The sequence below is a fragment of the Pocillopora verrucosa genome, chromosome 6, assembly GCF_036669915.1.
Source record: "Pocillopora verrucosa isolate sample1 chromosome 6, ASM3666991v2, whole genome shotgun sequence".
Lineage (NCBI taxonomy): Eukaryota > Metazoa > Cnidaria > Anthozoa > Scleractinia > Pocilloporidae > Pocillopora > Pocillopora verrucosa.
The window spans coordinates 4,695,802-4,723,761 of NC_089317.1; the positions used below are offsets into that span (position 1 = coordinate 4,695,802).

Here is a 27,960-nt window from a genome sequence, read left to right on the forward strand (position 1 = left end):
TGCTTTCGTATGTATTTCTGACGGTTTTAGATCTACCTGCTTGATTTATATCGGCTACGCTTCATGTTGACAAGTCCCTCAAAATGGCGGCCAAACTTGGAGATTGCCGAAAATTAGGTAAGTTCACGGAGTTATAAAGTTCTCGTGAAGGTCGGGCCGCAAAGTTTTTTTCTGTAGTTACCTTTTCTATGGCACCTACCTCCTAGCTTTGTTAGTTGGATCAGTTAAGAACGCCTCACTTTTTCAAAAATTTATATTGAATTTGATCGGTTTCGGCGGGTGTGATTTAGGCGAACCGAGAAGGTGTCATTCAAGTCTTCCTGTTTCCTTGATTGACAAGTGATGTTTACGAAAGTCGCCTCGATAGATAAGATAGAGTTAATATACATTGCTGTGGTATTTGTTTTTTGCTGAATTCCGTAGTTTTTTGTAAATAGTCCTCCAAAGTTGTATGAAATTAAAGTCTTGAAAAGTGTCACGACAAGCCTTCGCTCGAGTGAAATTTAATATCCGTAAAACTCTGAAAAATAGAGAGATCCGATCAAACTGATTGTGGTTTTAGTATAGGTACATGAATGTCTTACAACACACGAGAAACGAGCGAAATCCGTGTCTCAAGCAAAATCGACCGGACCGCTCTTACAGAGACACTCTCTTAATTTGGTCTTAATCAACAACCTTATGGCAATGGTACATGTCTTAATTGTGCAATATGCACGAAGTTAAAGGAGAAGACTAACTGCAGTCTGTTTGATTACTATACAGTTTTTATTACCTATCTAAAACTATCCTTACCTTGTACCGTGAGAAGTCTGGGTAGGAGAGTATTTTGCAGTTATCAGAGTCGGCAACTGAGAAAATTATCAGGCTCCAGCAATGAGACAAATTTCGGACTCGATGATTGTAACGAACAGTTTAAGGACTCGAGCATTAATATATAGAAGGGAAATAAGTCGAAATCCACTCGGTAAATACAGACATCATGGGAAATAATATCAGACACGGGAAATAACAGACAATGAGGTCTGAAAGAGGCAAACAACGGACCCTGTTAATCGATTTCCGACATGAAAATTGATTTTTCGATAAGGAAAATATCCTGACTGAATTGTGAACGGCATGTTACGCCATAGTTACCATAATTACTTGAATGCTGTTTTCACTCTGTACCTTTAAAATCAAGAGTTGTAAAAAGTCGTTTAGATTAAGGGGTTTTAATTCATACCTTACATTCTGAGGGTTTTATACTTTAACTCCAGGAGTTTCAAATTCGTGGTTTCCACTCAGAGGTTTATATCAATACTATAAATTCAGGGGTTTAACTGTGTACCTCACTCAAGGGTCTTCTTAATCAGGGGTCCTGAAATCAATGGTTTTACAATCGGGGGTTCTTACAATCGGTGGTCTTACATTCAGGGGTTCTTACGATCAGGGGTTGTTACAATCAAGGATTCTAACAATCAGGGGTTTATATCATTGTGTCTTACATGACAGGTCTATGCCCAGATTTTGATGGTGATGTTGTTCCTTAAATTCATGGGTTCAAATCAACGTGTCTTACGTGACAGATCTGTGCCAAATGTTGAGAGAGATCGTAAAATCTTACGATCAGAGGTCTGTGTTGATCGTAAATTTTTGAATCCATTGCGTATCGTGTGCTCAGATGTTGATATTGACCTTACAATGTCACATCGATGATAAAACCGTGTCCTAATGTTTATATCGATCGTAAAATCTTACATCTATGGGTCTGCACGCAGATGTCGATATCGACCGTGAATGTTTTCGTTACATCTAGGGGTCTTAGATTCGTATCTAAAATCTATGGGTTTTCAGTCGTATCTCTGAATAGTCGCTATGTAACAATGACGAGTTATTTAAGGGGTTTTTTGTTGAAACTGTACGGTAGCTTTATGTAAGGGTCTGCTCCCAGCTACTAATACTGATCCAAAGTTTTAGGTTGCAAATCAAGTTCTCGCTAGCTTAGAAGTATGCTTAGATGATAATATTTTTCCTTTTATTCCTGTATTCCAGGGCGTCTTTCTTCATCAGATTTCAAATTGTGCTCTTTTCCGAGCCATACTCGGTGATGAATCGGGAAAGTTCGCTTTCCAACTGACTTGCTTCTTTCCTGAGGACAGAAAGCGAGCTCACTTAGAACTTCTGATGCTGCACACTCCTCATGCTAATGTTTACAAACGATGCTCCCATTTCTGAGGATGATGAGGTTGTCTGTGAAGGCGGGGTAGAGGGTAATCCCTTCCCCTTGATAAAAGAAGTATTTCCTAAGATGAAATGGTGGTCTATGAAGGGGCAAGGGATAATTCTCACTCCCCCTTCACCCCGCCTAAGGGTGTGAAATTAATTCTCCTAAATTTTCCAAAGTGCAAGCCATTTAAAAAAAATTTAATTGACATTTTTAAAGACAAACAAAACCTTTTTTTACGCTGTCTGCGTTCTAGATAGACCCTCCAAAATTACGTTGGGAAAGAGATCTTTAACGTGCTACAAAGTGAACACTAGGATGGATGATATACCTTGTTCAAGCCCACCTAAATCCAAGATGGCGTCCAGTTATTGATCGAGATGCATGTGTTGTGTTTTCGGAACAAACTTAACGAAGAAGTTTGCCACGGATTTATCTTTGCAAATCTTTTTAAATCACTACATCTCTAGATAAGGTTGTGATGAAGCATTCTAGTCGCCAATTTGGCGACTAACTTTCGGGATTTGGTTGCCACAGTGAAATATTTAGTCGCACTGGCGCCTGTATTAGGCGCAATTTCACACCCTACCCCTTCCTTTCATTTTCACATAATCTTTTCTTAGGAATGCTAGTCTATGAAGCCGTGGGAAATCCCTTATACATGCCACATTGTTCCCTTCAGCGAGAAAGAGTGCCAACCCAATGTAAAGAGGGAGGGTAATGATACATTGGGTTCAGAAGAAAATAATTTTCCCCCACCCCACCCCCATTTCACTATTGATTTTTCCCCTTCCCTCCATAAACCTCAGTTTCTTCTGTTGTCATCAATTAATTGCCAATACGTAGGACAGAATTACCTTAATATTTTCGCATCGTTTTCGATTTTCTGAAGTCTTGTTATTTCTTTATCCAGTTTGATGATTTTTTCTTTCAAATTTTTCACTTCTCTCTGAACCAGAGACTCAAGCTTCGCGAAGGTTATCGTCATTTTTCTGAAATAAAATAAAATAAAATGTTTCTTTATCTGAAGAACACAATAACAAGTTTTCAAAACAATCGGGGATTTGGCATTGTTATGTATCTTATCGCCGAACCGTTGAAATACCGCGAGATCAAAAGCGAACAAGCCGACACACGCACTGTCACAAGATTACACAGCTAAGACCGGAACGAACTTGTGGAAAATCGGTCTAACATTTGAGTTTAATCGATAACACCACATATTATAAACAAGAGGAATTAATACGCAGTAATCCTAAAAACAAGATCAAAATAGCAAACAACAACTATGAGGAATTATTCAGCACGTGATATTCAGTTAAACTAAAGGCAATTGAGGTATAAAAGTTCCTCTGCAGAATCAATCCTTTGTCAGGCTGAACAGTCCATTTAATTAACACTTTTAACACCAAACGGCATTGTTTTCTCGGTCATGAAATAATAGTGCGGCAGAGGTAAAGACACTTCAGGCTTTGCATGCTTAGAATAGCATTCCGAATGGGTGCAATATCAAACAGCCATAGACGATTTTGGAATCGTTACATTACTACCCTCGTTACATCCAATTAACACTTCCAGCCTTTCACCATAAGGCACCGTTTCAACACTGAGTTTAAAGTCAAGTGAATTTATCCTCTGCTGTGTGCTGGTGAGCTTGAGTTTAAACAAGTTGATAATAGCCTTTTGGCAAATACGACAGTCACTTCAGCAGAAAGGTATCTATGAATAAATGGCTTAACTTTTGGCTCAAAATGGTGCTATTACGCGGCAGAAATCAATTGAGAGGTAAATCAATGTCTGGCACCGAGCGTAAAGCGCGGTAAAATTTGCGCCTGTTTAACTATTTGTAACCTGATTGGTCAAAAGTATGACACCTGGTCTGATTGGCAAGACAGCACGTGTAAACCGCCTGAAAATTCGCAAGTATTGAACGATGTGCGACCTAATTCGTCAAAAGAATGACACCTTGTCTGATTGGCCAGACCACGAGGCACAAATTGAAATAAAAACCAACCACAAGGATTCGTGGGTAAAAGAAAATGTAACCAACAATCACATCAATGACGCTTCAAAAATCACATGGCAGCCAAACTTACTGTTTTACTTGTGCACTGCACTTAGCACTAATGACGTTGACATTTGACTGAAGCTTGTCAGAAGCGTAGTCCGTAAACTGTCGTTTGAAGGCTCTCTCTTTAGCACAATCTGTCCAAAATACCCTTTCAATTACATAGACACCAATGTATAATCCTCCACACAAAGCCATGAACCACCATCCTACAATCTTCCAAATCTGCAATTAGAGAAACACGAATTGAAATGGACGCTTCGTGTAGGCATACATACATCCATAAATCCATAATGTTGCGTGGAAACTCAAATAACATTTTTAAGAGATGCGATTTTGTCTGTACAGCGGTCAAACGTATACGCATGAGCGAAAGTTGTCACGACTGGGTGGTGCGCTTTAAGTCAAATACGAGTTGTCTCACACAAGTTACCGACAACCACAAAAGCCAGTGCGTTAAGGTGTTTCAAAAGCATTTTCTTTTGGTAAAGCTCAAAACAGTTCGTAAATCCACAGGATACCAGTACTTGAAAAAGCTTAGTGTTAAAAAAGTCTCTCGCTTTCCTTTTCCCTACTTCTGTTTCCTTTAGCACATTTCTATAATCGTATCGATTCTCTTTCGCTTCCTTTGCAGGACAGTGGTTGTTTCTTGTTTTCATTTGAAATTTTACGCGGGAAATTGAAGCACGGCCGGCAAGAGTTGATCCCCTCGCGCATGCCCAACGTTTGACCGCTATGTTTTATGCCTCAGGTTCTCTGAATCAATACAATATTTTAACCCTCACCAGTCCTCCAACTATGAGTACCAGTGTAACAGTGATTATCGTTAGTAAAGCTAGCCCTCGCTCGACAGCTGGTGTGGTACAGACCAAGCTCTGCACATTTCGCTGAATCTTAAACAAAATCAAAGTTGCCATTAGCCACTACAGTTCGAAAATAAATTATCGAGGGGCGACACATCCATCCAACCTCAGTACAACTGTGGCGAAATGGATTTCACTTCACCTCACAAGCGAAAAGATTGAAGATCGACTCCAAGTGAAAGCAAGTTTTCCTTATCTTTCTTTTTCTCTTTTTTCCTAACCGTCTTCAGAAGCATGTGTTTTCATTTATTTTAAAGTGATCAGCTACAAAACCATCGCCTTTTGCTTTCCTTTTCCTAACTTACAATGAAATGGAGTAGGCGTTTTAATCATTCCGGAGTACAGTTCATCCATATTGTGTTCTCGTTGGTCGAGCACTCAAACGGCCATCAAATATGGAAGGCCGGAGTGATGGAGCAGAGGTTAATTGGGGATCAAAACAACAACTCAGAAATGGCTTTCAGCAATTTCCCTCGTTTGAAATCGAATTACATTAAACAGTTTCCTTTCGAAAGTTATTACAAAGATTTTGATGCTCTTCATGTGCCCCTTCGACCTTAACTCTTCTCTGACTAGGCTAATTTTTTTTCATCGTTTATTATTTCATTACTAAAGACGTGTTCTTACATTTGCTCCCATAGCGATGGCTACTCCGGCATAACGAGGCCACAAGAACTTCCTCAAAATTGCATGCCAGCCAAGAGAGAAGTGAAACTCCATATCTTCACGAAAATCAGTGGCCAGAAAGGTAACCATTGGTTCGATGTTCACTTGGGAATCAAGACTACAATAAACAAACACAATAAAGAAATTAGTAACAAGATCAAAGGGCTCTTGGAGCCAGCTCATTCATGTTGTGGCTTAAGTTTGTATTGATTTCTTGGAGGGTCAGCGGCGGCGCCGAACATGGCGGCCACGAGTTTCAGAGCTCTGATTTTAGTGTTTTATTTCTTACTTATTTGTTCTTTCTACTTGGGATCCAATCGATTGCCACCATCATGGGCCTTGCCAAGAAGCTCTCAAGGTTTTCCCTGGCGCATATTTCAGTCATTACGGCCGATTTGCTGTCACTGGACGACCTTCAATTGTTTTTGTCACGAAGTGCTTTGGATTTCATCGCGCCAAGATTCCCTCGGTATCTTGGACAAAGCACGGATGTACATCTCTGCTAATTCCTGGTCACGACCCGCCTCTAAACATCACAATTTTTGGAGACATTGCGATTAATCCTGGTCCGGAGACTTTAACTCAAAACAATTTGAAGAGGCGAAATGAAAATCTACCGAATATCTTGGATTTGCATATAAATACTCGAGTTATAACATACACCCGTGCTGAACTACTTGGCATTCGTCGCGCGTCTCGCAGCTTTGTTTGTGGATCAGTTCTCCATGTTTTAAAGCTAAATGGACTTCTAAGGTTTAGAGGATGTCGAGCTGGCCGACGGAAGATATCTGTACGTATTTCTGATCGAATAAGTCATACTACTTGCCGTGATAGAACCACTTCTCGCACTTCTGTTTTGGTTCCTGTAGTTCCTGAACAACGTTTTCGTAGTGGAAGCTATCTAAAATTCTGTAGTTTGAATGCCAGGTCTGTGAGAAACAAATCGGCGGACTTGGTTTCCTATGTTGAATCATCTGGAGCTGATATTTTCGCAGTAACTGAGACATGGCTCTCAGAAATTGATGATGCGTGCCGAGCCGAAATTACCCCACCCGGGTACAAACTGTTTGATCACACACGATCTGATCGATGTGGTGGTGGAACTGCTCTATTGATAAGAGAAAATCTACATGCAAGTCGTGTAGATGCTGGTGAGCGTACTTCTTTTGAGTTTTCTCATTGGATGGTCGAGTTCTAGTCGCGAAAACTTCAGATTGTTATTATTTACCGTCCACCCTACTCTAGTAACCATCCTGTCACGACGAATGCATTTTTTGCTGATTTTTCGAGTTTTTTGGAGAATATCATAATGTCATCTGTACCGTTACTGATAGCAGGTGATTTTAATATCCATGTAGACGTTCCGGGGAATGCAGACAGTCTTTTTTTAAAGGAGCTGCTTGAGTCAATGGGCCTTCAACAACATGTTAACGTGCCAACACACGAGTCAGGACACACCCTGGATTTGATCATTACTCGACAATGCGACTCCTTATTAGCTAACATCCCTGTGACTGACTGTCTGTTTTCTGATCACTCTACTTTGATTTGTGATCTAACCCTAGACAGGCCACCTCCCCCGAAGAAAAAAAATCTCTTTCAGGAAGATAAAGGTGGTTGACGTTAACCTGTTATGCGATGAACTCTCTACAACTTCGCTTTGTACAGACAGCCCTGATGCTCTGAATGATCTTGTTAAATGTTATAATTCTACATTATCTGCGGCTCTTGATCCTCATGCTCCACTTGTCACTAAGTTTATCACAGTGAGGCCTTTGGTACCTTGGTTTAGTGAAGATATTAGGGATTCAAGGAGGGAAAGACGGAGAGCTGAAAGAAAACGGCGTCGATCTCGAAGTGTCAATGATTTGCTTGAATTTAAAAAGAAGAGGAACTTTACAACCTACCTGATGAATGAAGCCCGTCGTAAGTTTTACTCAGACTTTATTGTTGAAAATAACTCCAATCAAAAACCTATTATTTCTCGGCAACAAAGAGGTTGCTAAATCAAGGCCATGAAGTACCTTGTCCACTAACTAGTGACAAGCTGGTTTTAGCCAATGAAATGGGTAGCTTCTTTGTTGAAAAGATTGACGCCATCCATGTCAAACTGGACAGACTAGCCGATTGTTTGCATGATTCTCATTTTGACTATGTGAAAACGCTACCAACTAGAACACTGGACAGCTTTATCCCTTTAACTGAAAGTGCTGTTAGTAAGTTGATTGGCTGCTCTCCGAAGAAAAGCTGTATGTTTGATCCGATGTCAACATCTATGGTAATCAGCTGTGCTGATGTGCTATTACCAGTCATTACTAAAACGATCAACCTGTCTCTTAATTCTGGAGAATTTGCGGATGATTGGAAATGTGGGCTTATTAATCCTATCTTGAAGAAACCTGGATTGGATTTGCTGTACAAAAATTACAGACCAGTTAGTAACTTACAATACGTATCCAAGTTGACTGAAAAAGTCGTTTTAAATCAAGTTTACGATCACATGGTTTCAAATGCTATTTTTCCTACGCTTCAATCTTCTTACAGGCAATCCCATAGCACTGAAACTGCACTTATCAAGGTGATGAACGATATTTGGTTAAAGATGAACTCTCAACATGTCACTATGTTAATTTTATTGGATCTCAGTGCTGCCTTTGACACTGTTGATCATCGAATACTTTTAGAGAGGCTATCTGACGAGGTTGGCATACGTGGGACTGCTCTGAATTGGTTTAGATCGTACTTGTCTGATAGAAGTCAGCGCGTTTCTGTACATGGAGTTCTTTCTCGTCCTTTTGACTTGAACTGCGGGGTACCCCAAGGCTCATGTTTAGGGCCTTTGCTATTCATAATATATGCGTCCAAGCTGTTTAAGATCGTGGAACATTATCTTCCTGATGCTCACTGTTTCGCTGATGATACGCAGCTGTATCTGAGTTTTAAACCACTCGGCAACACTGCTCAAGCTGATGCTATACAAGCTATGGAAAAGTGCATTGACGCGGTGAGGAAATGGATGATTCAAGATCGGTTGATGATCAATGATGATAAAACGGAGTTTTTGTTAGTCGGCACACGACAACAGCTTGATAAATTAGATTCGTGTTCCATAACTGTGGGCAATAATCGTATCAGTCCAAGCCCATGTGTTAGAAATCTTGGATCCTGGTTTGACAGCAACTTAAGCATGACTGATCATATAAACAAGGCTTGTGATGCGGCATTTTATCATTTACATAACTTGAGACGTATTAAGAAATACCTGTCGAGAGATTCTTTAATTACTTTGGCTCATGCTTTTATAACCAGCCGTCTTGACTATTGTTATGGTTTATTGTTTGGCTTACCAAATGCGCAGATCGCTAAATTACAGCGTGTACAAAACGCAGCAGCAAGACTTATTCTTGGCTTTGGAAAGTTTTCTCACATTACACCGGCGCTTTATGAGCTGCACTGGCTGCCAGTTTCTTTGCTTATTGACTATAAGATTTTACTTTTGACTTTCAAATGTATTTATGGCCTAGCGCCAACTTATCTTAGCGATCTTATTAGTATAAAATCGAATTCATTATATAATCTTAGGTCTACTGCTAAGCTCTTATTGGACCATCCCAAGGGAAAGATGCTTACAACATTGGGAGCAAGATCATTCTCAGCAGCAGCTCCAAAACTCTGGAATGAGCTACCTGTGGAGCTTCGTCAAGCAACATCACTTAACAGTTTTAAATCTCGACTTAAAACCTATCTTTTTAAGAAGTATTTTTTATAGTTTGTAACTTAGTTATTTTATTCTCACGGTAATGTATTTTCGTTTTCTTTTAAACGTATGATTGTAAAGCGCTATTGATCAGCACATGTAAATACGCGCTATATAAATTGGTAAATTATTATTATTATTATTTCTTGAACTTGTTGTACAGTTAAAGACGGTTTATGTGAACTTTCAAGACTTATGGAATAAATTTTCTTCTATTTTTGGCCAGTTGTGTGATAAGAAAACTTGTGCATTCGTCGTGATGGGAATTGGAAAAAAGGTTGTGTGGGCTGGAGGTGGGAGGGGAAGAAGTAAGTAATTCTAAGTTGCACTAAGGAAGTGCAAAGGGAATAACAAATCTTTAAATGCAGGACAATTAAAATGAGAAGGAGCAACTGAGCGCTTGATTCATCTTGATGAAGGATTCCAGTTCTTGAAAGCATTAAGAGGTTCACCACCATATTTTGAAAGGCTAAAAAGGACTTGATTGCAATGATAAGACAATTAGGACCAGCAGCTGTAGCTTTTCTTCAGCAGAAACACAGTGGATACATTTCCTACGAATACTTGGTCAGGTAGTAGATCACAAAGACTACACTACCACTGAGCTTGAAAATATGAGCTGGGATGAGAAACGCAGGTTAATTCAAAGTGACCCAGTAACATGTGCCAGACATTTTGATCATCAAATTGGTCAATTTCTGACAAACTTTCTTTCTGGTAAAGCTCAACCATTAGGGAAAATTTCTGACTGGTTCTACAGAGTTGAATACCAACAACGGGATTCACCCCACATACACATTCTTATATGGCTTGAAGGTGGACCAGTATTTAGAGTTGGTGATAATGTTGTTGTTACCGATTTTATTGATAAGATGATTAGTTGTCGGTGGCTATTTGATGATCCAGAATTACATTCACTTGTGAACAAGCAAATTCACAGGCATTGTCACACTTGTAGGAAGAATGAACGTCGATTTCATCATTCACAACTTCCTATGAGCAACTGAAATTCTCTATCTTTTACAAGAAGACATACCACAAAATAAAATAAAACAGTCTAAAGACACTTGGAAAACAATCAACAAGCAATGAAATGACATGAAAGAAGGTGAATCTATAGCCTTTGAGCAACTACTTGTCAAGTTAAAAGTTATTGAAAATGAGTATCGATTGGCTGTCGGGTCATCTTTAAATGCACCAACTGTGTTTTTAAAAAGAAAACCCAACGAGTTAAGATTAAATAACTATAATCCTGCTTGCCTCGAGGCATGGAGAGCAAATATGGATATCCTATGTGCCACCTATATAGTTTCGTATATATTTCTACAACACAAAAAGGAATGAGTGAACTCTTACGAAAAGCATGTGCTGAAGCCAGAAAAGGAAATTCTAGCATAAAGCAACAAGTCAGAGACACTGGAAACAAATTTTTAAACTGTGTGGAGATTAGTGCACAAGAAGCTGTTTACATTGTTTTACAGCTTCCTATGAAGAAGTCTTCTCGTCAAGTAATATTCCTAAATACTACTCTTCCCGATGAAAGAGTGCAGCTTTTAAAGCCAATAAATGATATTCAAGAAATGGATGATGTATAATCCAATAGTCTTTTGCAAAGATATACAAAGCGCCCTTTGATGTCTTGAACTATTCACTTTGGTAGATTGGGCTGCATGGTATGACTCAGGAGGAAAACCATGTATAAAAATATCATTTACAAACGATGCTGGTAACCTTCTATTAAAAACAGTTGATAGTGATGAAAACGAGGATGACCTCTTTGATGGCGATGCTATCAACAGCAAAAATACCAAAAAAAGATCAAAAGCCAGAATTATCAGAAACGTTTGGTAAATAGTCGTGAAAAAAATACAGAAAAACATTATCGTGAACTAATTATGCTCTCCACATCATGGAGAAATGAGGACACTAAATTGCTAGCTAATTTTTCTTTCTTCCAAGAACGTTTCTTAAATGTCAAAGTTCGTATAGATGAGCAGATGAAATTATATGCTGTTTGCAGTGAAAACTTGGATAAAATTCACGAGCACTTCATTAGGCTTGATGAAGATAATGATCACTTTGACTCAATAGCACCATCTATACAAAACATAGAATACCAGGATGAGGCTGAGGGTCTTTAGGATTTGCATCCTGATCTCAATGAAGCTATGATTTATCAGAAGATGTTAGAATTCCTTCAGCAGTTAAAAGTAATGAATTACAAGACCAAGAGTACACACAATCAGTGCAAACATTAAACCAAAAGCATATATATTGCATCTTGTTAAAACATCAGACAAACCATTCTTTTATTTCCTCTCCGGAGGTGCTGGAGTGGGTAAGTCCCATCTTGTGAAGTGTCTATATCAAGCAGCACTGAAATAGCGCAATTCCAGAGCTGGTGAAGACTTAAATGAAGTTAAAATACTGTTACTTGCACCTACTGGAAAAGCTGCTTTTGGTAATAAAAGGTAATACAATACACAGTGCCTTGGCGATTCCCGCAAGTCAATCACGAAAGATTTACAAACCTCTCGACTTACGTAGACTAAACTCTCTGAGATGTCGGGCTGTCAAACTAATATTTTTGGATGAGATTTCAACGGTTGGCAATATCCTGTTTAATGTACAAATAAAAAACAGATTAAAAGATGTTATGAGCAGTAAAGAACCATTTGGGGGTGTAAGCATCATAGCTCTTGCTGATTTATTTCAGCTAGAGCCTGTTATGGATGCCTACGTGTTAAAAGATATAAAAAACTCAGAATATCAAGCTCTTGCCCCCAACCTGTGGCGGGAACTTTTTATCATGTTTGAATTAGAAGAAATTATGAGACAGAGAGAGAGTAAAGAATTTGCTCAACTTCCTAACAGGTTAAGAGAAGGTAATCACACTCCTGATGACATTGCAAAACTTAAAGAGAGGTGCATTTCAGAAAATTCTAGAAATTATCCAATCGATGTTCCCAATTTGTTCATACAGAATTCTAAAGTTGATGAGTTTAAGAGAGTTTAAGAGAGTTCAAGAGTTCACTTGGCTGCAACTTGTGACAAGTATACAATTAAAGCCTTATATAGTGTTGTTGGAGCTAACAGTGCAGAACTCCGAGATAAGATCTTGAAACAACTACCACTAGACCCTAGGAAAACTAAACAATTAGCTTTGAACCTTCAACTTGCTGAAGGTGAAAGAACAGAAATTTCAGTGAGTTTAAGGACTTTTATGGTGACAAATGGTGCTGCTAATGTTATGAGGATGATACAACTACATGATAGAAACAGGCCTTCTGGGACAATATGGGTAGAATTTGACCATGAGAAAAAACTAGACATGATTATAAGCACTTGTTTGTACAAGGTATTGAACGCACATGGACCACTATCAAACCTTTTACTACACAGTTTGCAGTTGGAAGAAACAGAGCACCTCAGGTTGTGAGAAAGCAGTTTCCACCGAGACCCGCAGCTGCTAAAACCATTCACAGATCACAAGTTGACACTGAGACAAGAAGAGTGGTCAACTTTAACACCAGAAGAGCACTACCTCACATACATTATGTAGGAATGAGTAGGGTAACACACATTGAGGGACTGTATAACACTGATCTTTGCGAAAGCAAAATAGCTGTTAATCCAGATGTAAAAGCAGAAATGCAACGTTTACAAACAAAAGGCTACCTCACCCCTTCTATTACCCCTATATATCAAACAGATCAAAGTGTTGTTAAATTATGCTTTCTAAATGTACTGTCATTGCATAGACACATTGAAGACATAGGCAAAGACTCTAACTATTCAACCCTTGATCTAAACATATCCTCAGAAACAAGACTATGTCATTTAGACTTCAATAGTAACATTATCATTAATGGATATACATTATTTAGAAATGACAAGAGGTCAACAAGACTAAATGCAAAACCTTACGGTGGAACAGCAGTATACAGTAAAATTTCTTTCATCCCTGGATATCCAGTTTGTACGAATGCTAATGGTGTTGAAATAACTATTGTTAAACTTGAGAAAATTCCACAAATGACCATAGTAGGTGTGTATAGCTCACCACGGGTAGCAATTCCGCAAATGTGTACAGCATTGTTGCAACTTCTTGTCCTACATAGCTCAGAATTCAATATTATTATTGGAGATTTTAATGTCAACTGGTTAGACGAGAAAGAAAGAATTCCCTTATATAAAAAGAAAACTGCTTTTTGATGCTCTTTTAAACGTGTACCAAACTGACGTTTGGTCTGTCCGATGTATTCGTTATCACAGTCATTGCAAGGAATAGAATAAATGGCGTCGGTTCGTTGTTCTTTCGTGACAGGATCCTTAGGTTTGGCGAAAATATGTCCCAAAGTCTGAAAAGGTTTTTGAGCAACTTTAACGTTGTAGCTATTCAAGAGGGAGAAACACGACAGAAAATTACGTCATTTGCTCAGTAAGAGGTCTCCTGTCAATTCAAGCTCATCTCTGAAAGATAAATGGGTCATGAACCTTTCCTCCAAGGTGTTATCCGCGCTGGAACGGAGTGGTTTAGAGAAGGGTCTGAAGTTTGTTATTGCTCCTCGCAAAATACCGACTGCCGAAATTGTCGCCGTTGTTGAGGAGAGTATCTGTCAACTCAATGACGACCATGGGCATTTGGTAAGAGCAGAAGTAAGCAGCATACTCAGGCGTACTAAACCTCCTCCGAAAAACATCCAAAAGGATGTTTTCAATGCGCTTACGACTCTTAAAAAGGATCTGGACGGGCCCGTATTATCTGCTGACAAGGATAATTGTGTTGTGGTTATGGACAAACAGCAATATCACGACAAAGCTTTGTCTCTGCTTAATGACAAGAGTACGTATGCTGTCTTAAACTCTGATCCTACCAGTAAAACTAACCAACCATACAGTTGGGTGGGATAATTCTAAAATTATCACCACTAATCGGCGTTATCACCAGCGTCTATGTTTGGAGGCTTGGCATATTAAGAGGCTGTCTCTCTTATTTCCACCCGGTCAATTTTGCGTCAAAAATAATTTTGCCTGAAACTCTGTTAACAGAAAGACTTTACCTAGGAAAGAACTAAATTAGATTTGGTTTGATTCAGAATAATTTTCTGACTGCATTACGGGCCATAATTATTTCCCAGTCCGTTGGGACCGTCGCAACGTCTCGAAAATTGAAAAATAGGCATATTTTGTAACATTGTAAAATATTCGATTCGCATAGTTAAGCCACAGAATTTATATCAGATTGCTTAAAAACCTTTCTAGTTTGCCAAGAAAGTTAGAATTTGCCCTCTCAACATATTTGAAAAGGCGAATTTTAGCATATTCTGACCGCTAGAAATCGCCATCGGCCGATAGCCGTTAATAACCTTGATTTAGACGCTAAGTTTTGGGATTTGGGACCTGGTTGACGATTCTATCCTACACAGCCGTTAAGTTTAGACCTTTATAGGCAAAAATATGCAAAAACCCCTGTACGTTTTCGATCTTTCAAAAGTTATGACCGTTTGAATCAGCACATGTACGAGCATTTTCGATTTTTTCGCCTACACCAAAATCGAACCACTGGAGCAGATTTCGTCATAAATACAGCTTACCCGCTTTGCAGCCCGTCTTCATGGCTCACTTCAGAATTTTTCTAATAACCAAATTGGTGAAATCCATGATAACTTCAACAAATAGCTAGGTATTGCCTTCGAAAAGTAGGCGGTATCCATCGTGATTCGTGGTATCAAAACAAATGTCGGAATTGGCCACATTTCGCGGTGAATAACCCATTTAACATCGCTGCAGAGCTGAATTTTTTCCAAAATCAGAATATAAACTCTCCATGTCTGGAAGCTGAGGGAGAAATGAAGGTTTTAGGCCTCTGAAGTGAAGAAATAATATCGCTTAAATTTAGGTCCAGTTCGATGTTATACTGTTCTAACAAAGGTCCGCACAAAAGAGAAGACCGCTGATAGCTTGTGCCGTACGTTGTGCCATATGGTTTTGTTTTGTATCCCAAAGTAATATTTGGGCAGAAAAATTTTGGATGAAAAGAATAAATGCTTTTACCTGGAGTTTGATATCATATAATTAATAAATCAATTTCAAATATTCTGAGCTTGCTTCTCTCGGTTCCGCGTCCACAGAACAGCAACCTGTCAATAGCCCGAAAAATCGGCTACCAACGTGTTAAAAACTTGACACATGCTTCGTATGAACAGATGTTATAAGTATTGCTTTTGGTAAATTTTCAATCGATTTCATCAAAACATTTCACTGACTACTAGATATTATAATATATTACACTATAACAACGCCGTCAGAACTTGATATCGGAAGTAAAGGTAGTTTGTATCTGTAGAGCATATTCTACACTTTCAGCCACCGTATAAGACATTGTTTACATAAGTCTACTGAGAAACACACTGACAATCACTAATCACGTCCGACAGTTTGTCTATGAGGATCTGTTTTTTGTCCCTCAATTTTACAGGGATCTCAAAATGACTTCAGATGGCTCTCAACAAAACCACATTGAATTTCTGAAGTGTGTTATTGTGGTAACGTTCACAGAGGTCCTACGTATCGTAGCAGATTGGATGTGAGACTTTGATCTCTTTGTTAACTTTGTCTACCAAATCTTATCTCTCGGAATTTTCCTGGACGCATTGGAGATCTTTCTCCTCATCCAGTGATATCCCGATCACACCCTGATCTTTTCGCCGCATTGCTGCTAGCCGGGGCGAAAAAGCTCTGAACTTGGCTCTTTGTCAGCCACTGTTCTCTAGTGAACAAACGTGCATTTGATTAATTTTTCGCATTTCGCATGTCCACTGCAACTTGGGCGGGGTCGGCCTTTCGCCCAGTTCTTTCTCCAAGTGTAAACCGTGCCGTTAGGTATTCTTTTACCTTCTCTGAAAATCTTACGCTGCCCCTTGGTTTGCTTACGGCCCATCCTGTTCGTAAAGACGAGTGGACGGGAGAAGTGCGTGGTGTACTAGAATCTAACGAACAGCTCGAACACTCGATACCAGCGGTATCTATCGACGAGAACTTAAGGGCCCAGTCCCTTTTGATTGCATCATACTGGCTTTAACCTGCTGACTTTATGCTTTCCAACGTCCAGGTGCAGCTCCAGCTGCGAAAAGGTTTCGAACACTTCAACACATCCAAACACAGAGCATTCAAACAATGGCGTTGTACTCTCTGTTTCCTTGCTGCCCTTTGAACGACGCTTGACCACACGCTTTTCAGGAGGATCATAAAACCCTTGAGATTCTATGGTTTAAAGGGACGTTTGACCTTGGTGCTTGATATAAATTACGTCATATGGAATGTACATCCCTTTACCGATGCCATAATATTTCCAAACTCTCAAACCGATATCTCCATATTCTAAGTTGTGGAAGCTACTAAAATGCTCAATCTTATTTGTACAGAGAGTGTTCTTTGATTCGTCTACTATTCTTACTGCAGCTGTTGTTCCCTTCACTGGGTGTTTCGTCAATGCGTATCCTCTGTCCAATGAAAGCTTTAACAACCTCGCTGAAGACTCGCTACAGACTGAAGCCTCTCTGGTTTCGAAAAAGCACTTGCATGCCATATTACACTTGCAGGCCTTCCAAAAAAAATAAAGGGTCAGCGGGTTCACCCGCAATGATTAATGCGGACCTCTGTTATGCGCGATAGTGCAATCGTTCAGCTTTAAATTCCAAAACGCCAAATTTCGACACATAGACTTACAAGTGGAGTTCTATGACTGATTCTTGAAGAGAATGCAGCTGCAATCCAAAGTTTCAACGGGACATTAAGCGCAAAACATGGCTTTCGTTTTCGAGTTAAGTTCGCAACAACGAGTCAAAGAAGAGTATCGACAGATGCCGACCGCTGAATTTTGGAGGTATTTGCTGGAGTTATCCAGTTCACCAGTTTGGGAAGCGAGGAATATCTGAAATTTCACATAAACCCATGATTTCTCCAGCTATTGACAGGTTGCTGTTCTGTGGACACAATCGACGCGGAACCGAGAGAAGCAAGCTCAGAATATTTGAAATTGATTTATTAATTATATGATATCAAACTCCAGGTAAAAGCATTTATTCTTTTCATCCAAAATTTTTCTGCCCAAATATTACTTTGGGATACAAAACAAAACCATATGGCACAACGTACGGCACAAGCTATCAGCGGTCTTCTCTTTTGTGCGGACCTTTGTGAGAACAGTATAACATCGAACTGGACCTAAATTTAAGCGATCATTTCCTCACTTCAGAAGCCTAAAACCTTCATTTCTCCCTCAGCTTCCAGACATGGAGAGTTTACATTCTGATTTTGGAAAAAATTCAGCTCTGCAGCGATGTTAAATGGGTTATTCACCGCGAAATGTGGCCAATTCCGACATTTGTTTTGATACCACGAATCACGGTGGATGCCGCCTACTTTTCGAAGGCAATACCTAGCTATTTGTTGAAGTTATCATGGATTTCATCAATTTGGTTATTAGAAAAATTCTGAAGTGAGCCATGAAGACGGGCTGCAAAGCGGGTAAGCTGTATTTATGACGAAATCTGCTCCAGTGGTTCGATTTTGATGTAGGCGAAAAAATCGCGAATGCTCGTACATGTGCTGATTCAAACGGTCATAACTTTTGAAAAATCGAAAACGTACAGGGGTTTTTGCATATTTTTGCCTATAAAGGTCTAAACTTAACGGCTGTGTAGGATAGAATCGTCAACCAGGTCCCAAATCCCAAAACTTAGCGTCTAAATCAAGGTTATTTACGGTCATCGGCCGATGGCGATTTCTAGCGGTCAGAATATGCTAAAATTCGCCTTTTCAAATATGTTGAGAGGGCAAATTCTAACTTTCTTGGCAAACTAGAAAGGTTTTAAGCAATCTGATATAAATTCTGTGGCTTAACTATGCGAATCGAATATTTTACAATGTTACAAAATATGCCTATTTTTCAATTTTCGAGACGTTGCGACAGTCCCAACGGACTGGGAAATAATTATGGCCCGTAATGCAGTCAGAAAATTATTTCGAATCAAACCAAATCTAATTTAGTTCTTTCCTAGGTAAAGTCTTTCTGTTAACAGAGTTTCAGGCAAAATTATTTTTGACGCAAAATTGACCGGGTGGAAATAAGAGAGACGGCCTCTTAACTCCGCCCACGCTCCTTTAAATCGTGACGATGGCGGTTTGTGACATCTTACTTACATCTACATCTACTTTAATTAAGTTGGTAAATTCTGTACAGATATCACACCAACCAACTCGCGCGCACAGTGAGAAGACTATATGAAGGCTTAAAATTATATAAAGAATGATTGTGATCAAGAAACGGGCATGGAATATTCTACAATAGTGCAAATAATCGTGAAAGATGAGCGCGGAGAAGCGATTGCGTGACGCTCGGTAAGTTGTGAGATGACGACCTGTTATCACTTAACAGACGAAAAAACAGTATAAATTCTCAGTCTACATTTTGTACCCAGTCCGCAGTCTGCATTTTGTACCAGGTCTGCAGTATGCACTCTGCATTTTGTACAGACCGAATTGATATTAATGTTTTTGTTCGAGCGAGCCTGAAGTCCGGACCGAAATATTGGAGCTCAAAAAAAAAAAATTAGCGAGACTATCTTGGCCGCAATGATTGATGTGTGGACTGTATGTTGAAGAGCTCCCGAGGACAAGCACAATGATAGAGCAATGATTACTTTATACCAACTGAGAAGACGAACGTAATATGGCTGCCCCTGATGCTCTTCCGCGTGGTCACAGCAAGTGTTGAAATGAACCCGCTACGGGTCCCCTAGGTGTGAACATTTCGGCTTCTCGATTCAAGTTGCATTTTAAGAAGTTCGGAAATTTGACTTGAGGCAGGAGCCCATTACTTAAGTAATGGGCTTCTGCCTCAAGCCCATTAGTTAAGTGTCTGGGGTGTCTGCTTGCTGGTTTCCTAAAGCCAGTAGTCCTGATGTCTTATTATACCGAGTCAGTAGATCTTTAACCTTTGACCAGCATCTAATTTCTCCTCACAATATCACCCCGGAATACACTTTCAGGTCAAAAGAATTAAGGAGATGAATACCAACTAAAGAAGCCCTTGATTGTTTAACATGTGTGGAGAACAGCATAGAGAATATACATACTGATGTTAGGATTTAATGAGCGAAGGAACACAATACTCACGCTGGAGTGACGAGCTCAAGAGATAACTCTGGTGTTTTAGGCGAAAGAATCCTACGAAAGCGGTCTGGGAAAAAAGAAAAATATATTCATATGTACTTGAGGGACCAGTCATTAGTTATCATCTGAGGGGGAGTGGGAGGGGGTTGGAGGATGTCGGTCGTGTCACGATAAAATTTACCAGATCCCCTCATAAGGCCCTGAAATATGCTTATGACTCTTCCCCCCTCGTTGGTAGTAAATTGATGTTGGCAGTCAATTTAATTACAGTCCCACTTTGCACTCTGTCGGTGACGACTGACCCCCCCCCCCTCCTTTCTCTCCCTGGAAACAACGTCATCCTCCCCTTAATCCTTCACAACCCCCCACACCCAAAATTTGTTGACTGGTCCTTAAAAACTCATGCCTCTTTACTGTTGGCTTCTTTCCCTTCCCCCCCTTTTTTTTCTAACATATGAGTGTCTTCATGATGTACCATGAGTTATTACTCTTCCTCAGTTATTTTGCGACCCTAGTGCATATCCTCTGTGACAAGCGTTCCAATACGAGAAAAGAACTTTTTATCATCCTGACCGCGCGAGATGTGGCGGAACGAGAGTAAGAGGGTCGCAAGATGGGGGTGGGGTGGGTAGAGGATGGAAGGCTAGTATGCAAATCCTAGCTCTTGAAAAATCTATTTACCCACGAATTGGTGCGGCGTGATGACATTGATTGACAAGTTTGACTGGTAGCTATCAAAATCCTCGTGCAAAACAATGCAAGCGTGACTTACGATCAGAAAGATCAAAGTAGCGGAAGGTGTGGAAGGTTTTTAACCCTTTAACTCCCAGATCAAATTCTCCTTCCTGTCAACCATACAATTTTTACAATGTTAGTTCTGAGAATTTAGTATTGGATCAACTAGTTATCCCCAAATTGATATTTTTCTTTATTCTCATCAATTATCTGGTTGATATTGTATGGAGCAATTCTGTCTTAGTCACTCGTGGGAGTTAAATGGTTAAGTCAGACCGGTTCTGTAAGCTGACACAAGCTGTTTTTCAAAGGTACATCTCCAGGTAATTTTTAGGCTTACGTACACATGCATATTCACACATCGTTCATTTAACATAGGGTAGTTCCTGAACACTGACCTCCCATTTCTTTATGTGCCTCATAAATCACTTGAATTTGAGAATTTGAACAAAGAGCCATTATATTCCTTTCCAAGCCCCTTTTGAGGTCCTTGTACAGCTCCTATTGACATAATCAGCGATATAGAGTTAAATTTCAGATTCTCCTTCCATTGCAGCTGTTGCTCGGCGGTGAAACTGTCTACACAAGTAATTTTCACCTTTTTGTACGTTTTAAGCGACGCAGTATGAGTAGGGAATGGATGATCGAATTCATTCGCCAGCAAGCCCAGTCGATCAATCTCTTCTGTCATAGCCTCAGTCACCTAAAGAAGGCAAAACATTTTGCTGAGTAAGCAACATCAGACTTTTTCACTGAACTTTAAGTTAATAAGAATCGGTACATAGGACAACGTGCGACACATATGGCTAATTAATCAGAGCACTGAAATACAGGTCAAGAGGTCTGGGTTTGAGCACCGGGTGGGTCAGTATGTCGTGTTCTTGAACAAGGCACCTAACTCTGACAGTCTCCTTCTCTCTCTCTAAGGGCCTTTCCGCTCTAGCGAAAAAGTTGTTTATTTGGAGAAATTTTTTTGTCATCACCTACATTTTACAAGTGCGGATGGGTTGTCGTGACTAGAAATTTGTCCCAGGTAAAAACTGGGCAAAATCGACTAAATAAACATAACCGTGATAACCTCGTCGATCATTTGTCGTAAAAGCTAAGACCAGCGCGTTATTGAACTGAAATCAGTTAACTAGAAAGGCAAAAATTCCCTTTTGTTGCAAAACTCAGGGATTGTAAAATTTTAAAACGACTCCGAATAAATCCTGGAAATTGAAGGTGGAATCCTTTGGCAACTATGTCGGCTGCTCTTATGAACAGATCAGGTGCTGACGGAATCTGACAGCTTTAAAATTTGACAAAATTTGTCTTTTGATTTTGTCGGGACAATTCTAGTTTTGTCAGCTTGTGCGGAAAGGCTTTAAGAGTAAAAATGGATAAAAACAAGGGATTGGGAAAACATGAAGAAATGCTGTCAGGGTGGGGGACGGGTAGCATGAGATGGACTGGCTTCCCATTTCAGGGGGCAGTAGCAATACTTTGGGTGTCGAAATTGGGAAAAGCTCTGACAGTTTAGTTCTGTTAGATTGTGTTCTGATTTGTGTTTATCCTTAATACTATAAGTCATCATACTTATTAAAAATTAGGTATTTATCTGTGTGTACTCAGGCACTATAACAGTAAATTTAAGGCAAACTCTTGATATGATTTTACCACTCACTTCAAAGTAAATTTAGCATACATATCAGAGGCACCTGGCAAGCATCTGAGAAGCATATCAAGTAAAGTCATCCATTTGATTACATGCTTTTTAATCTGTTCTGGAACCTTACATTGAGAAAAACTTGAAATAACTGAGATTCAAGACTGAATAAACCACAGGTTTTAAACTTAAGCATCCTAAAGAGCATTTGAATAATTATTTTATTACCTGACCCTCAACTTTAAAAGTGATCTCCTTGATCAGGCATTTTATCTCACGTGTACTGATTTCAAGCTGTTCCTTCACATACTTCAGTCTATTCTCTTGCTCCTCCTTGGCTTTCTTCAGTTTAGATCTGAACAAAATAGAACATATGAACTTAGAAAAACCAACAATTAACTAAAATCACTATTTGTTAAGCAAAATGAAAAAAATTATCTGTCTCTTTCTTACCCTTGCTGAGAAGCAGAATCCACTTTTTGTTTCAAAAGAACCTTTAATGTGTTTGCAATTTTCAATCCACTGACTGCATGAGATTCAAACTTGGTTTGTATGGCTGACTTAGAAATATACTCCTATAAAATCAAGCATGAAAAATTTCTATTGTGAAGTGAGAGTAATTAATTGACACAAACTCTAGACAAGCAAAGTTGTTTAACTTTAAATGAAAAAAGTACATGTTCATATACATCATGATTCTGTGGTAGCAATCTTTGATTAGCTCTTACCAATGAACTAACACACAACAGACCCAGGGGTTTCAATAGCCTTTTCCATAAGAAGCTGCCAGTGGTGTTCAAGGTGGCAGTTCCCTAAGAAAGGGGTCAAAAGGCCCCTTTCCGAGCTAAACAGATAGCAGGTAAAGGTCTTTAAGGTGGTGGTAAACCACCTGTGACTAGCTTTTGGGAAAACCCCTGCAAAGCTATATGTAAAGCTATATTAGCAATTCTATACTCCTTGAATAACAATGCCATTAAACTCCACATTGCAATCATCAAAATATTTTTGCCACCTTTTGGTTCATAGGGGGTCTGCCAACAGACAAATGGCTAACTGAAAACTATGCTGGATTATAAGCCTGAGCAGCAGCTACATTACCTCAAATTTGCGTTCAAAGTTCTCAAACTCCAGCTGTCGAGCAGGAAATCCTTCATCATGAATGGCACCACCTGAAAAACAACAAGGCAATGCTAGTTACTTGATTCAATATTACTTGTTGACAGTTTGTGTTTATGCTGTTTCCAGAGAATGTACATTTTGATCAGCCACATACCTCCTTGAGGCATTCCTTGGTTTTTCTGCATTCTGGTGTTTAATGTCTGGGTAAAACAGAAATATGAAAAGAAAGTGGGAAAATAAATTAATCAATTAAGAGGTGTGTCCTGTATCAAATGTCTCTTTGCATAGCAGTAACAAAAACTTGAAGACTTGTTCAAAGTTATTTGCAATTGGTCCTTATAAACCCTGATATAAAATATCCAGCAGCTTACCTCTTTAGCAGAGACAAAAAAAACTCTGTCTTCTGCTTGTCCTTTGTCTACACACTGGAGCTCATCAACAAGGAAATTAGTACTCATACTGAGATGTTGATTTTTCACCTTAAGGAAACAGGTAAAAAAATTTAAAAAATCACACTTTGTTACCATCATCTGATAGTGGAGGAGGGGGGGAAGAGAAAGGAGGTTGTTGTCCAGGGGGAGGGGGGGAGGAGGGATAAATGGTGTGATGTCCCACCCATCATCATACCTCAATCCTTCTCTTCTATCTAAGCACCCCCTCCCCCCCTCCACTATGAATCTATCAGTACTTTTTTTTCCAGCCACAATTTCCTAAGAAGAGAGCAACTGTGATGAAAGGCAACTCCAATGTTGTGTTTTGTTTCCATTTTTGACATCTTTGATTTCAAATTTAAATGGGTATCAAGGACAAATAATTGCTTACTTACCTGCTCCATCTTATCGGGTTCTAATGCAGATGCGTCCCATCTGTTATATAGAATGAAGATGTTTGGTCTTGAAAGAAGCTGACTCCTTTTGTGAAAAAAGTTTTTCTCCTGCAAATGACAAGGGTACGAAATGAGAAACTATCCCACAAGCATGGGAAGGTTTAATGTATGAATGCTACCACACTGATTGAATAAATTTCTCCTGCAATAAGTCACATTTTAAAGCAACTGAAATTTTAAAAAAATTCAATCAAATTTAAAGTTTGTATGTGATGTATCTTAAATTTACACGTAGCACATGAATGGTCATGAACATACCGCAAACGTAAGTGTTGACTCAGCATTAGCAACCAGGACAAACACATCAGCATCCAAGCAGTACTTATCTATCCACAGATCAAGATCAGGGCTCACATCTATACCAAGACTAAAATAACAGTTGTCTGTGACTATTTATATAGCAATGTTAGGCTTCTTGGTGTGAAAGACACAGAACATGTCACAATAGAGCAATACCTCATGAACCTATTGTTTTCATTGTTTTTTTGTTCTTTTGTCTCTTTGTTCTTCTTTAACCTTCACACCCTAATATTAGTATGCATATTCTCTGTACTGATCTCTATACATTCCCTTAGGAGTAGACAAAGACAATTTGCCAAACAGTTCAGAGCGTCCATAGCTGGTGATCATTTCTTTTATTCTTGGGATCTTAATGTGTTATTCAGAGGTGAAATTGTAAGGAGAATTTTAATTCTTGGGGCTCAAAAGTTTAATTATACAGTGCCTTTCATCACATTTATTTTGCTTACCTATCCACCAAAACAACATCCTCTGATAAAATTTTACATCTGAGGTTAAAAAAAATACATTTTTAACAAAAATGAAACCATCACAAGTGATAATAATGTACAGGTAAAACTCTCTTGTAATGATACAAACCCCCTGATCTAATGTGAAAGCATTATCTAGAACATGTGAACTGTGTTTGGAAAGTTTTTGTATCTTTTAAAGACACAAGAGGCAGCCTATCCAAGAGCTTTTCAACACTACAAGTACATTTCCTTTGTTTATAAGACACTCATTGAAAAAACCAATGACACAGCTTTAAACTTTACTGTAGAGTATTGAACAATTACTGAAGGAAGTTGAGCATGATAACTTGAATTATAAATACTGAGTTCTAAGTTATCTGCTGAAATCGTAGAGGCAGATTACAAAGACACCATGCTTAATGGTTCATGATATCATGTAAAAACTGAATTTGGTAATTGTTTTAATTGCACATTTTTTAAAAACAATCTGGAAAAGAAGACACATCTCTATGGGTTTACAAAAGTTTGAGAACACTTCATGGGGTAAGGGCTTGGAAACTAGGCAGACATTGAACTCCAAGTGACAAATGCAATGTCTGCTACAGATATTGGGTTATCTTGTCAACTTCTTCTGCTTTTGTATATTGATTGAATGCTCTTGACCAATCAGATATTTTATAATACATAAGTAATACATAATAACAGAATTTATTTAAAGCCAAAAAATATTGACTAACTTAACCTCTTTGAAATAACTCTGGGCAAGAACAATTCATGTACAGCAAAGGGCACAACATTCTACTTTTATAAAGTTTGCAAGGTTGAACAGCAAGTGCACTTTGATTGACAGGACAACAGTTACCTGTGAGTACATGTGAATGATATAATAATTACAAAACATAATCAAACCTGGACTTTGGCCAGAACACTTGAACAAGACTGCTGGGATCAAGCTCTTCTTCCCACAAGGCATTAGCAAGTTCATCTAACGACTGTTTCAATGACAATAAGGAAAATGTGTAATTATCATGATTATTAACTAATCATTTTGACTTGTATAACACATATATCAAATGGAGTATTATTTAATGTATTTCATAAGTATTTTTCTGCTTTAAGATAATTTAAGCATCAGTGATATTTTCTAAATTAAATGTCAAACCGAAATTAATTGTTAAAAACCATATAAGCACCAGACTGGGTGACAGTTTGACAGAGAAAATTTATTTTTTCTTAACCAAATACCTGTCAGTCTTGCAGTATGGGTATTTTGAAAAGATGATACACCCATCCCAGATTAATACACCATCCTAATACTTATAAACACCAGGTTCACCAGACCATGTTTGAAATAAATGCACTGGTTGCTCAATCAAGAAAATGTGGTACATATAATTATTACAAAGGAGAAACTTACAATACTTTTTAAGAAGACATACCTTCACATTCTTTTTTTCAATACTCCCTGGAACCGAGATATATGGATCTGGTAAAACTGAACCATATACACTGTAAAAACAATTTATAGTATGGCCTATTCCCATTGGTAAGATCTTATCTTGTAGCATGGCATTTATTGTGGTGCTCTTTCCATTGCTGGTTCGTCCAAAGAATACCACCTTAATCTGATCCCTTGCTATTAAATTTAAGTTGCTTGAAACCTGAGCCCGAAAGCCTGACATCTGTGTGAGAGAAATGCAATAATCAGTACTGACTTAATAAGAATTAATTACATTAAAAAATTGAAAGTGACAGTGCAGGGTAGCTTTGAAGGAATAGCGAGATAAATTAAAAAAAACATTGAAAACAACCAAAAGGTTGTATGATCTACACCAGTTTAACAATATCAATTCTCGTCAATATCATGGAGCTTGAGCGCGACATTCGACAATATTACCTTGCTTGAGAATTTCTCGATGTCTCGTTCACTTTCATCAGCTATTCTGGAATCAGCTAAGAATTTGTCACAGTCTTCAATACAGCTCATGAGGCCTAAGAACATATCTGTTATATTCAACTTCACTTCTTTGAAATTGTACTTAGGGTACTCTGTATCCACTCCGCCATCTTGTAAAGATTTAGCTCGCTTAGACTGACACGATGAATTCGTCATTTTGACCAGAAATAGTCCATTTTACAGTTGTATGCTTGGTTGCCAAGCCTTTGAACAGGAGTGAGGCTAAGGGTGACCTTGTTATGATACAAACCTTGCTGCTTTTGAAATGCAAATTAATTTGTTATCATGCTAACTAGATTCTGGTCTCTAACACAACAAGGTCACCTTCAGCCTCACTCCAAATCAAAGGCTTGGCAACTAAGTACACAACTGTAAAATGGCCTATTGTCTTGAACAGTCTGCAGGAAACAGGGAGGCTCAACCATTACGCATGCGCTTTCGGCCTTGATTTCAATAGAATCAATGGGAATAAAATGTGGACAATCCGCATCCCGACGTTTCTACAACATGATTGGGGGATGAAGAAAAGACCGAAATACGGGTGGTCAGCGGGGAAACAAAATAGTTCATATAAGAGACATATCAGTTATAGTTGCGGAAAACAATAGTGTTGTAAAGCCGAACTATCAACAGTATACTTCGCTAAATAAATTGTTAAGCAATTTTTCAAAAGTGTTGATGGCACATATATCTTTTACTGCTGTAATAAACAATGGAGGCATCGGAAAAGGCATCGGTGGCATCTGGAAATGCACCAAGAAGAATTATATTTACGTTTTGTAACTTGCTGCGTGACGAAAAAAGGCTTATCCTCGGTGTAAAAACCTCACAACTGACGTCACGAAACGATCTGCGTCAGTCAGTGGTAAATCAATGGATCATTAGATCAATGGATCAGTAGATCGATGGAACTGTAAATCGATGGAACAGTAGATCGATGGATCGGTAGATCGATGGAACAGTAGATCGATGGATCGGTAGATCGATGGATCGGTAGATCAATGGATCAGTAGATCGATGGATCGGTAGATCGATGGATCGGTAGATCGATGGATCGGTAGATCAGTGGATCAGTAGATCGATGGATCGGTAGATCAGTGGACGGGTAGAAATACTGGAGGAAA

At 38.9% G+C, this 27,960-nt stretch overlaps 1 protein-coding gene across 1 annotated transcript; it reads right to left on the minus strand.

The window, feature by feature from the left end:
* Positions 1–1,073: 1,073 nt before the first annotated feature.
* Positions 1,074–27,225, minus strand: LOC131784742 (mitofusin-2-like). Its single transcript, XM_066169079.1, has 19 exons — positions 26,777–27,225; positions 26,319–26,561; positions 25,789–25,871; positions 24,877–24,915; positions 24,386–24,494; positions 24,068–24,175; positions 23,613–23,720; positions 23,396–23,441; positions 23,221–23,291; positions 22,576–22,697; positions 22,351–22,477; positions 21,073–21,177; positions 20,873–20,975; positions 19,743–19,806; positions 5,765–5,921; positions 5,060–5,167; positions 4,303–4,499; positions 3,064–3,198; positions 1,074–2,131 (listed from the first exon to the last, which is right to left on the minus strand). Exons 1-19 carry the CDS (start codon positions 26,990–26,992, stop codon positions 2,056–2,058), a joined length of 2,217 nt encoding a protein of 738 aa, XP_066025176.1. The 5' UTR covers positions 26,993–27,225; the 3' UTR covers positions 1,074–2,055.
* Between the last annotated feature and the right edge of the window lie 735 nt (positions 27,226–27,960).

Coding starts and splice junctions, on each gene's coding strand:
- LOC131784742 (XM_066169079.1), bottom strand. CDS start 26,992: ATGACGAATTCATCGTGTCAGTCTAAGCGAGCTAAATCTTTACAAGAT. Junction 23,442..23,612: donor TTTTTGTCTCTGCTAAAGAG/GTAAGCTGCTGG, acceptor TGTTTTACCCAG/ACATTAAACACCAGAATGCA. Junction 5,922..19,742: donor CTTGAGCTCGTCACTCCAGC/GTGAGTATTGTG, acceptor TGTTTATTGTAG/TCTTGATTCCCAAGTGAACA.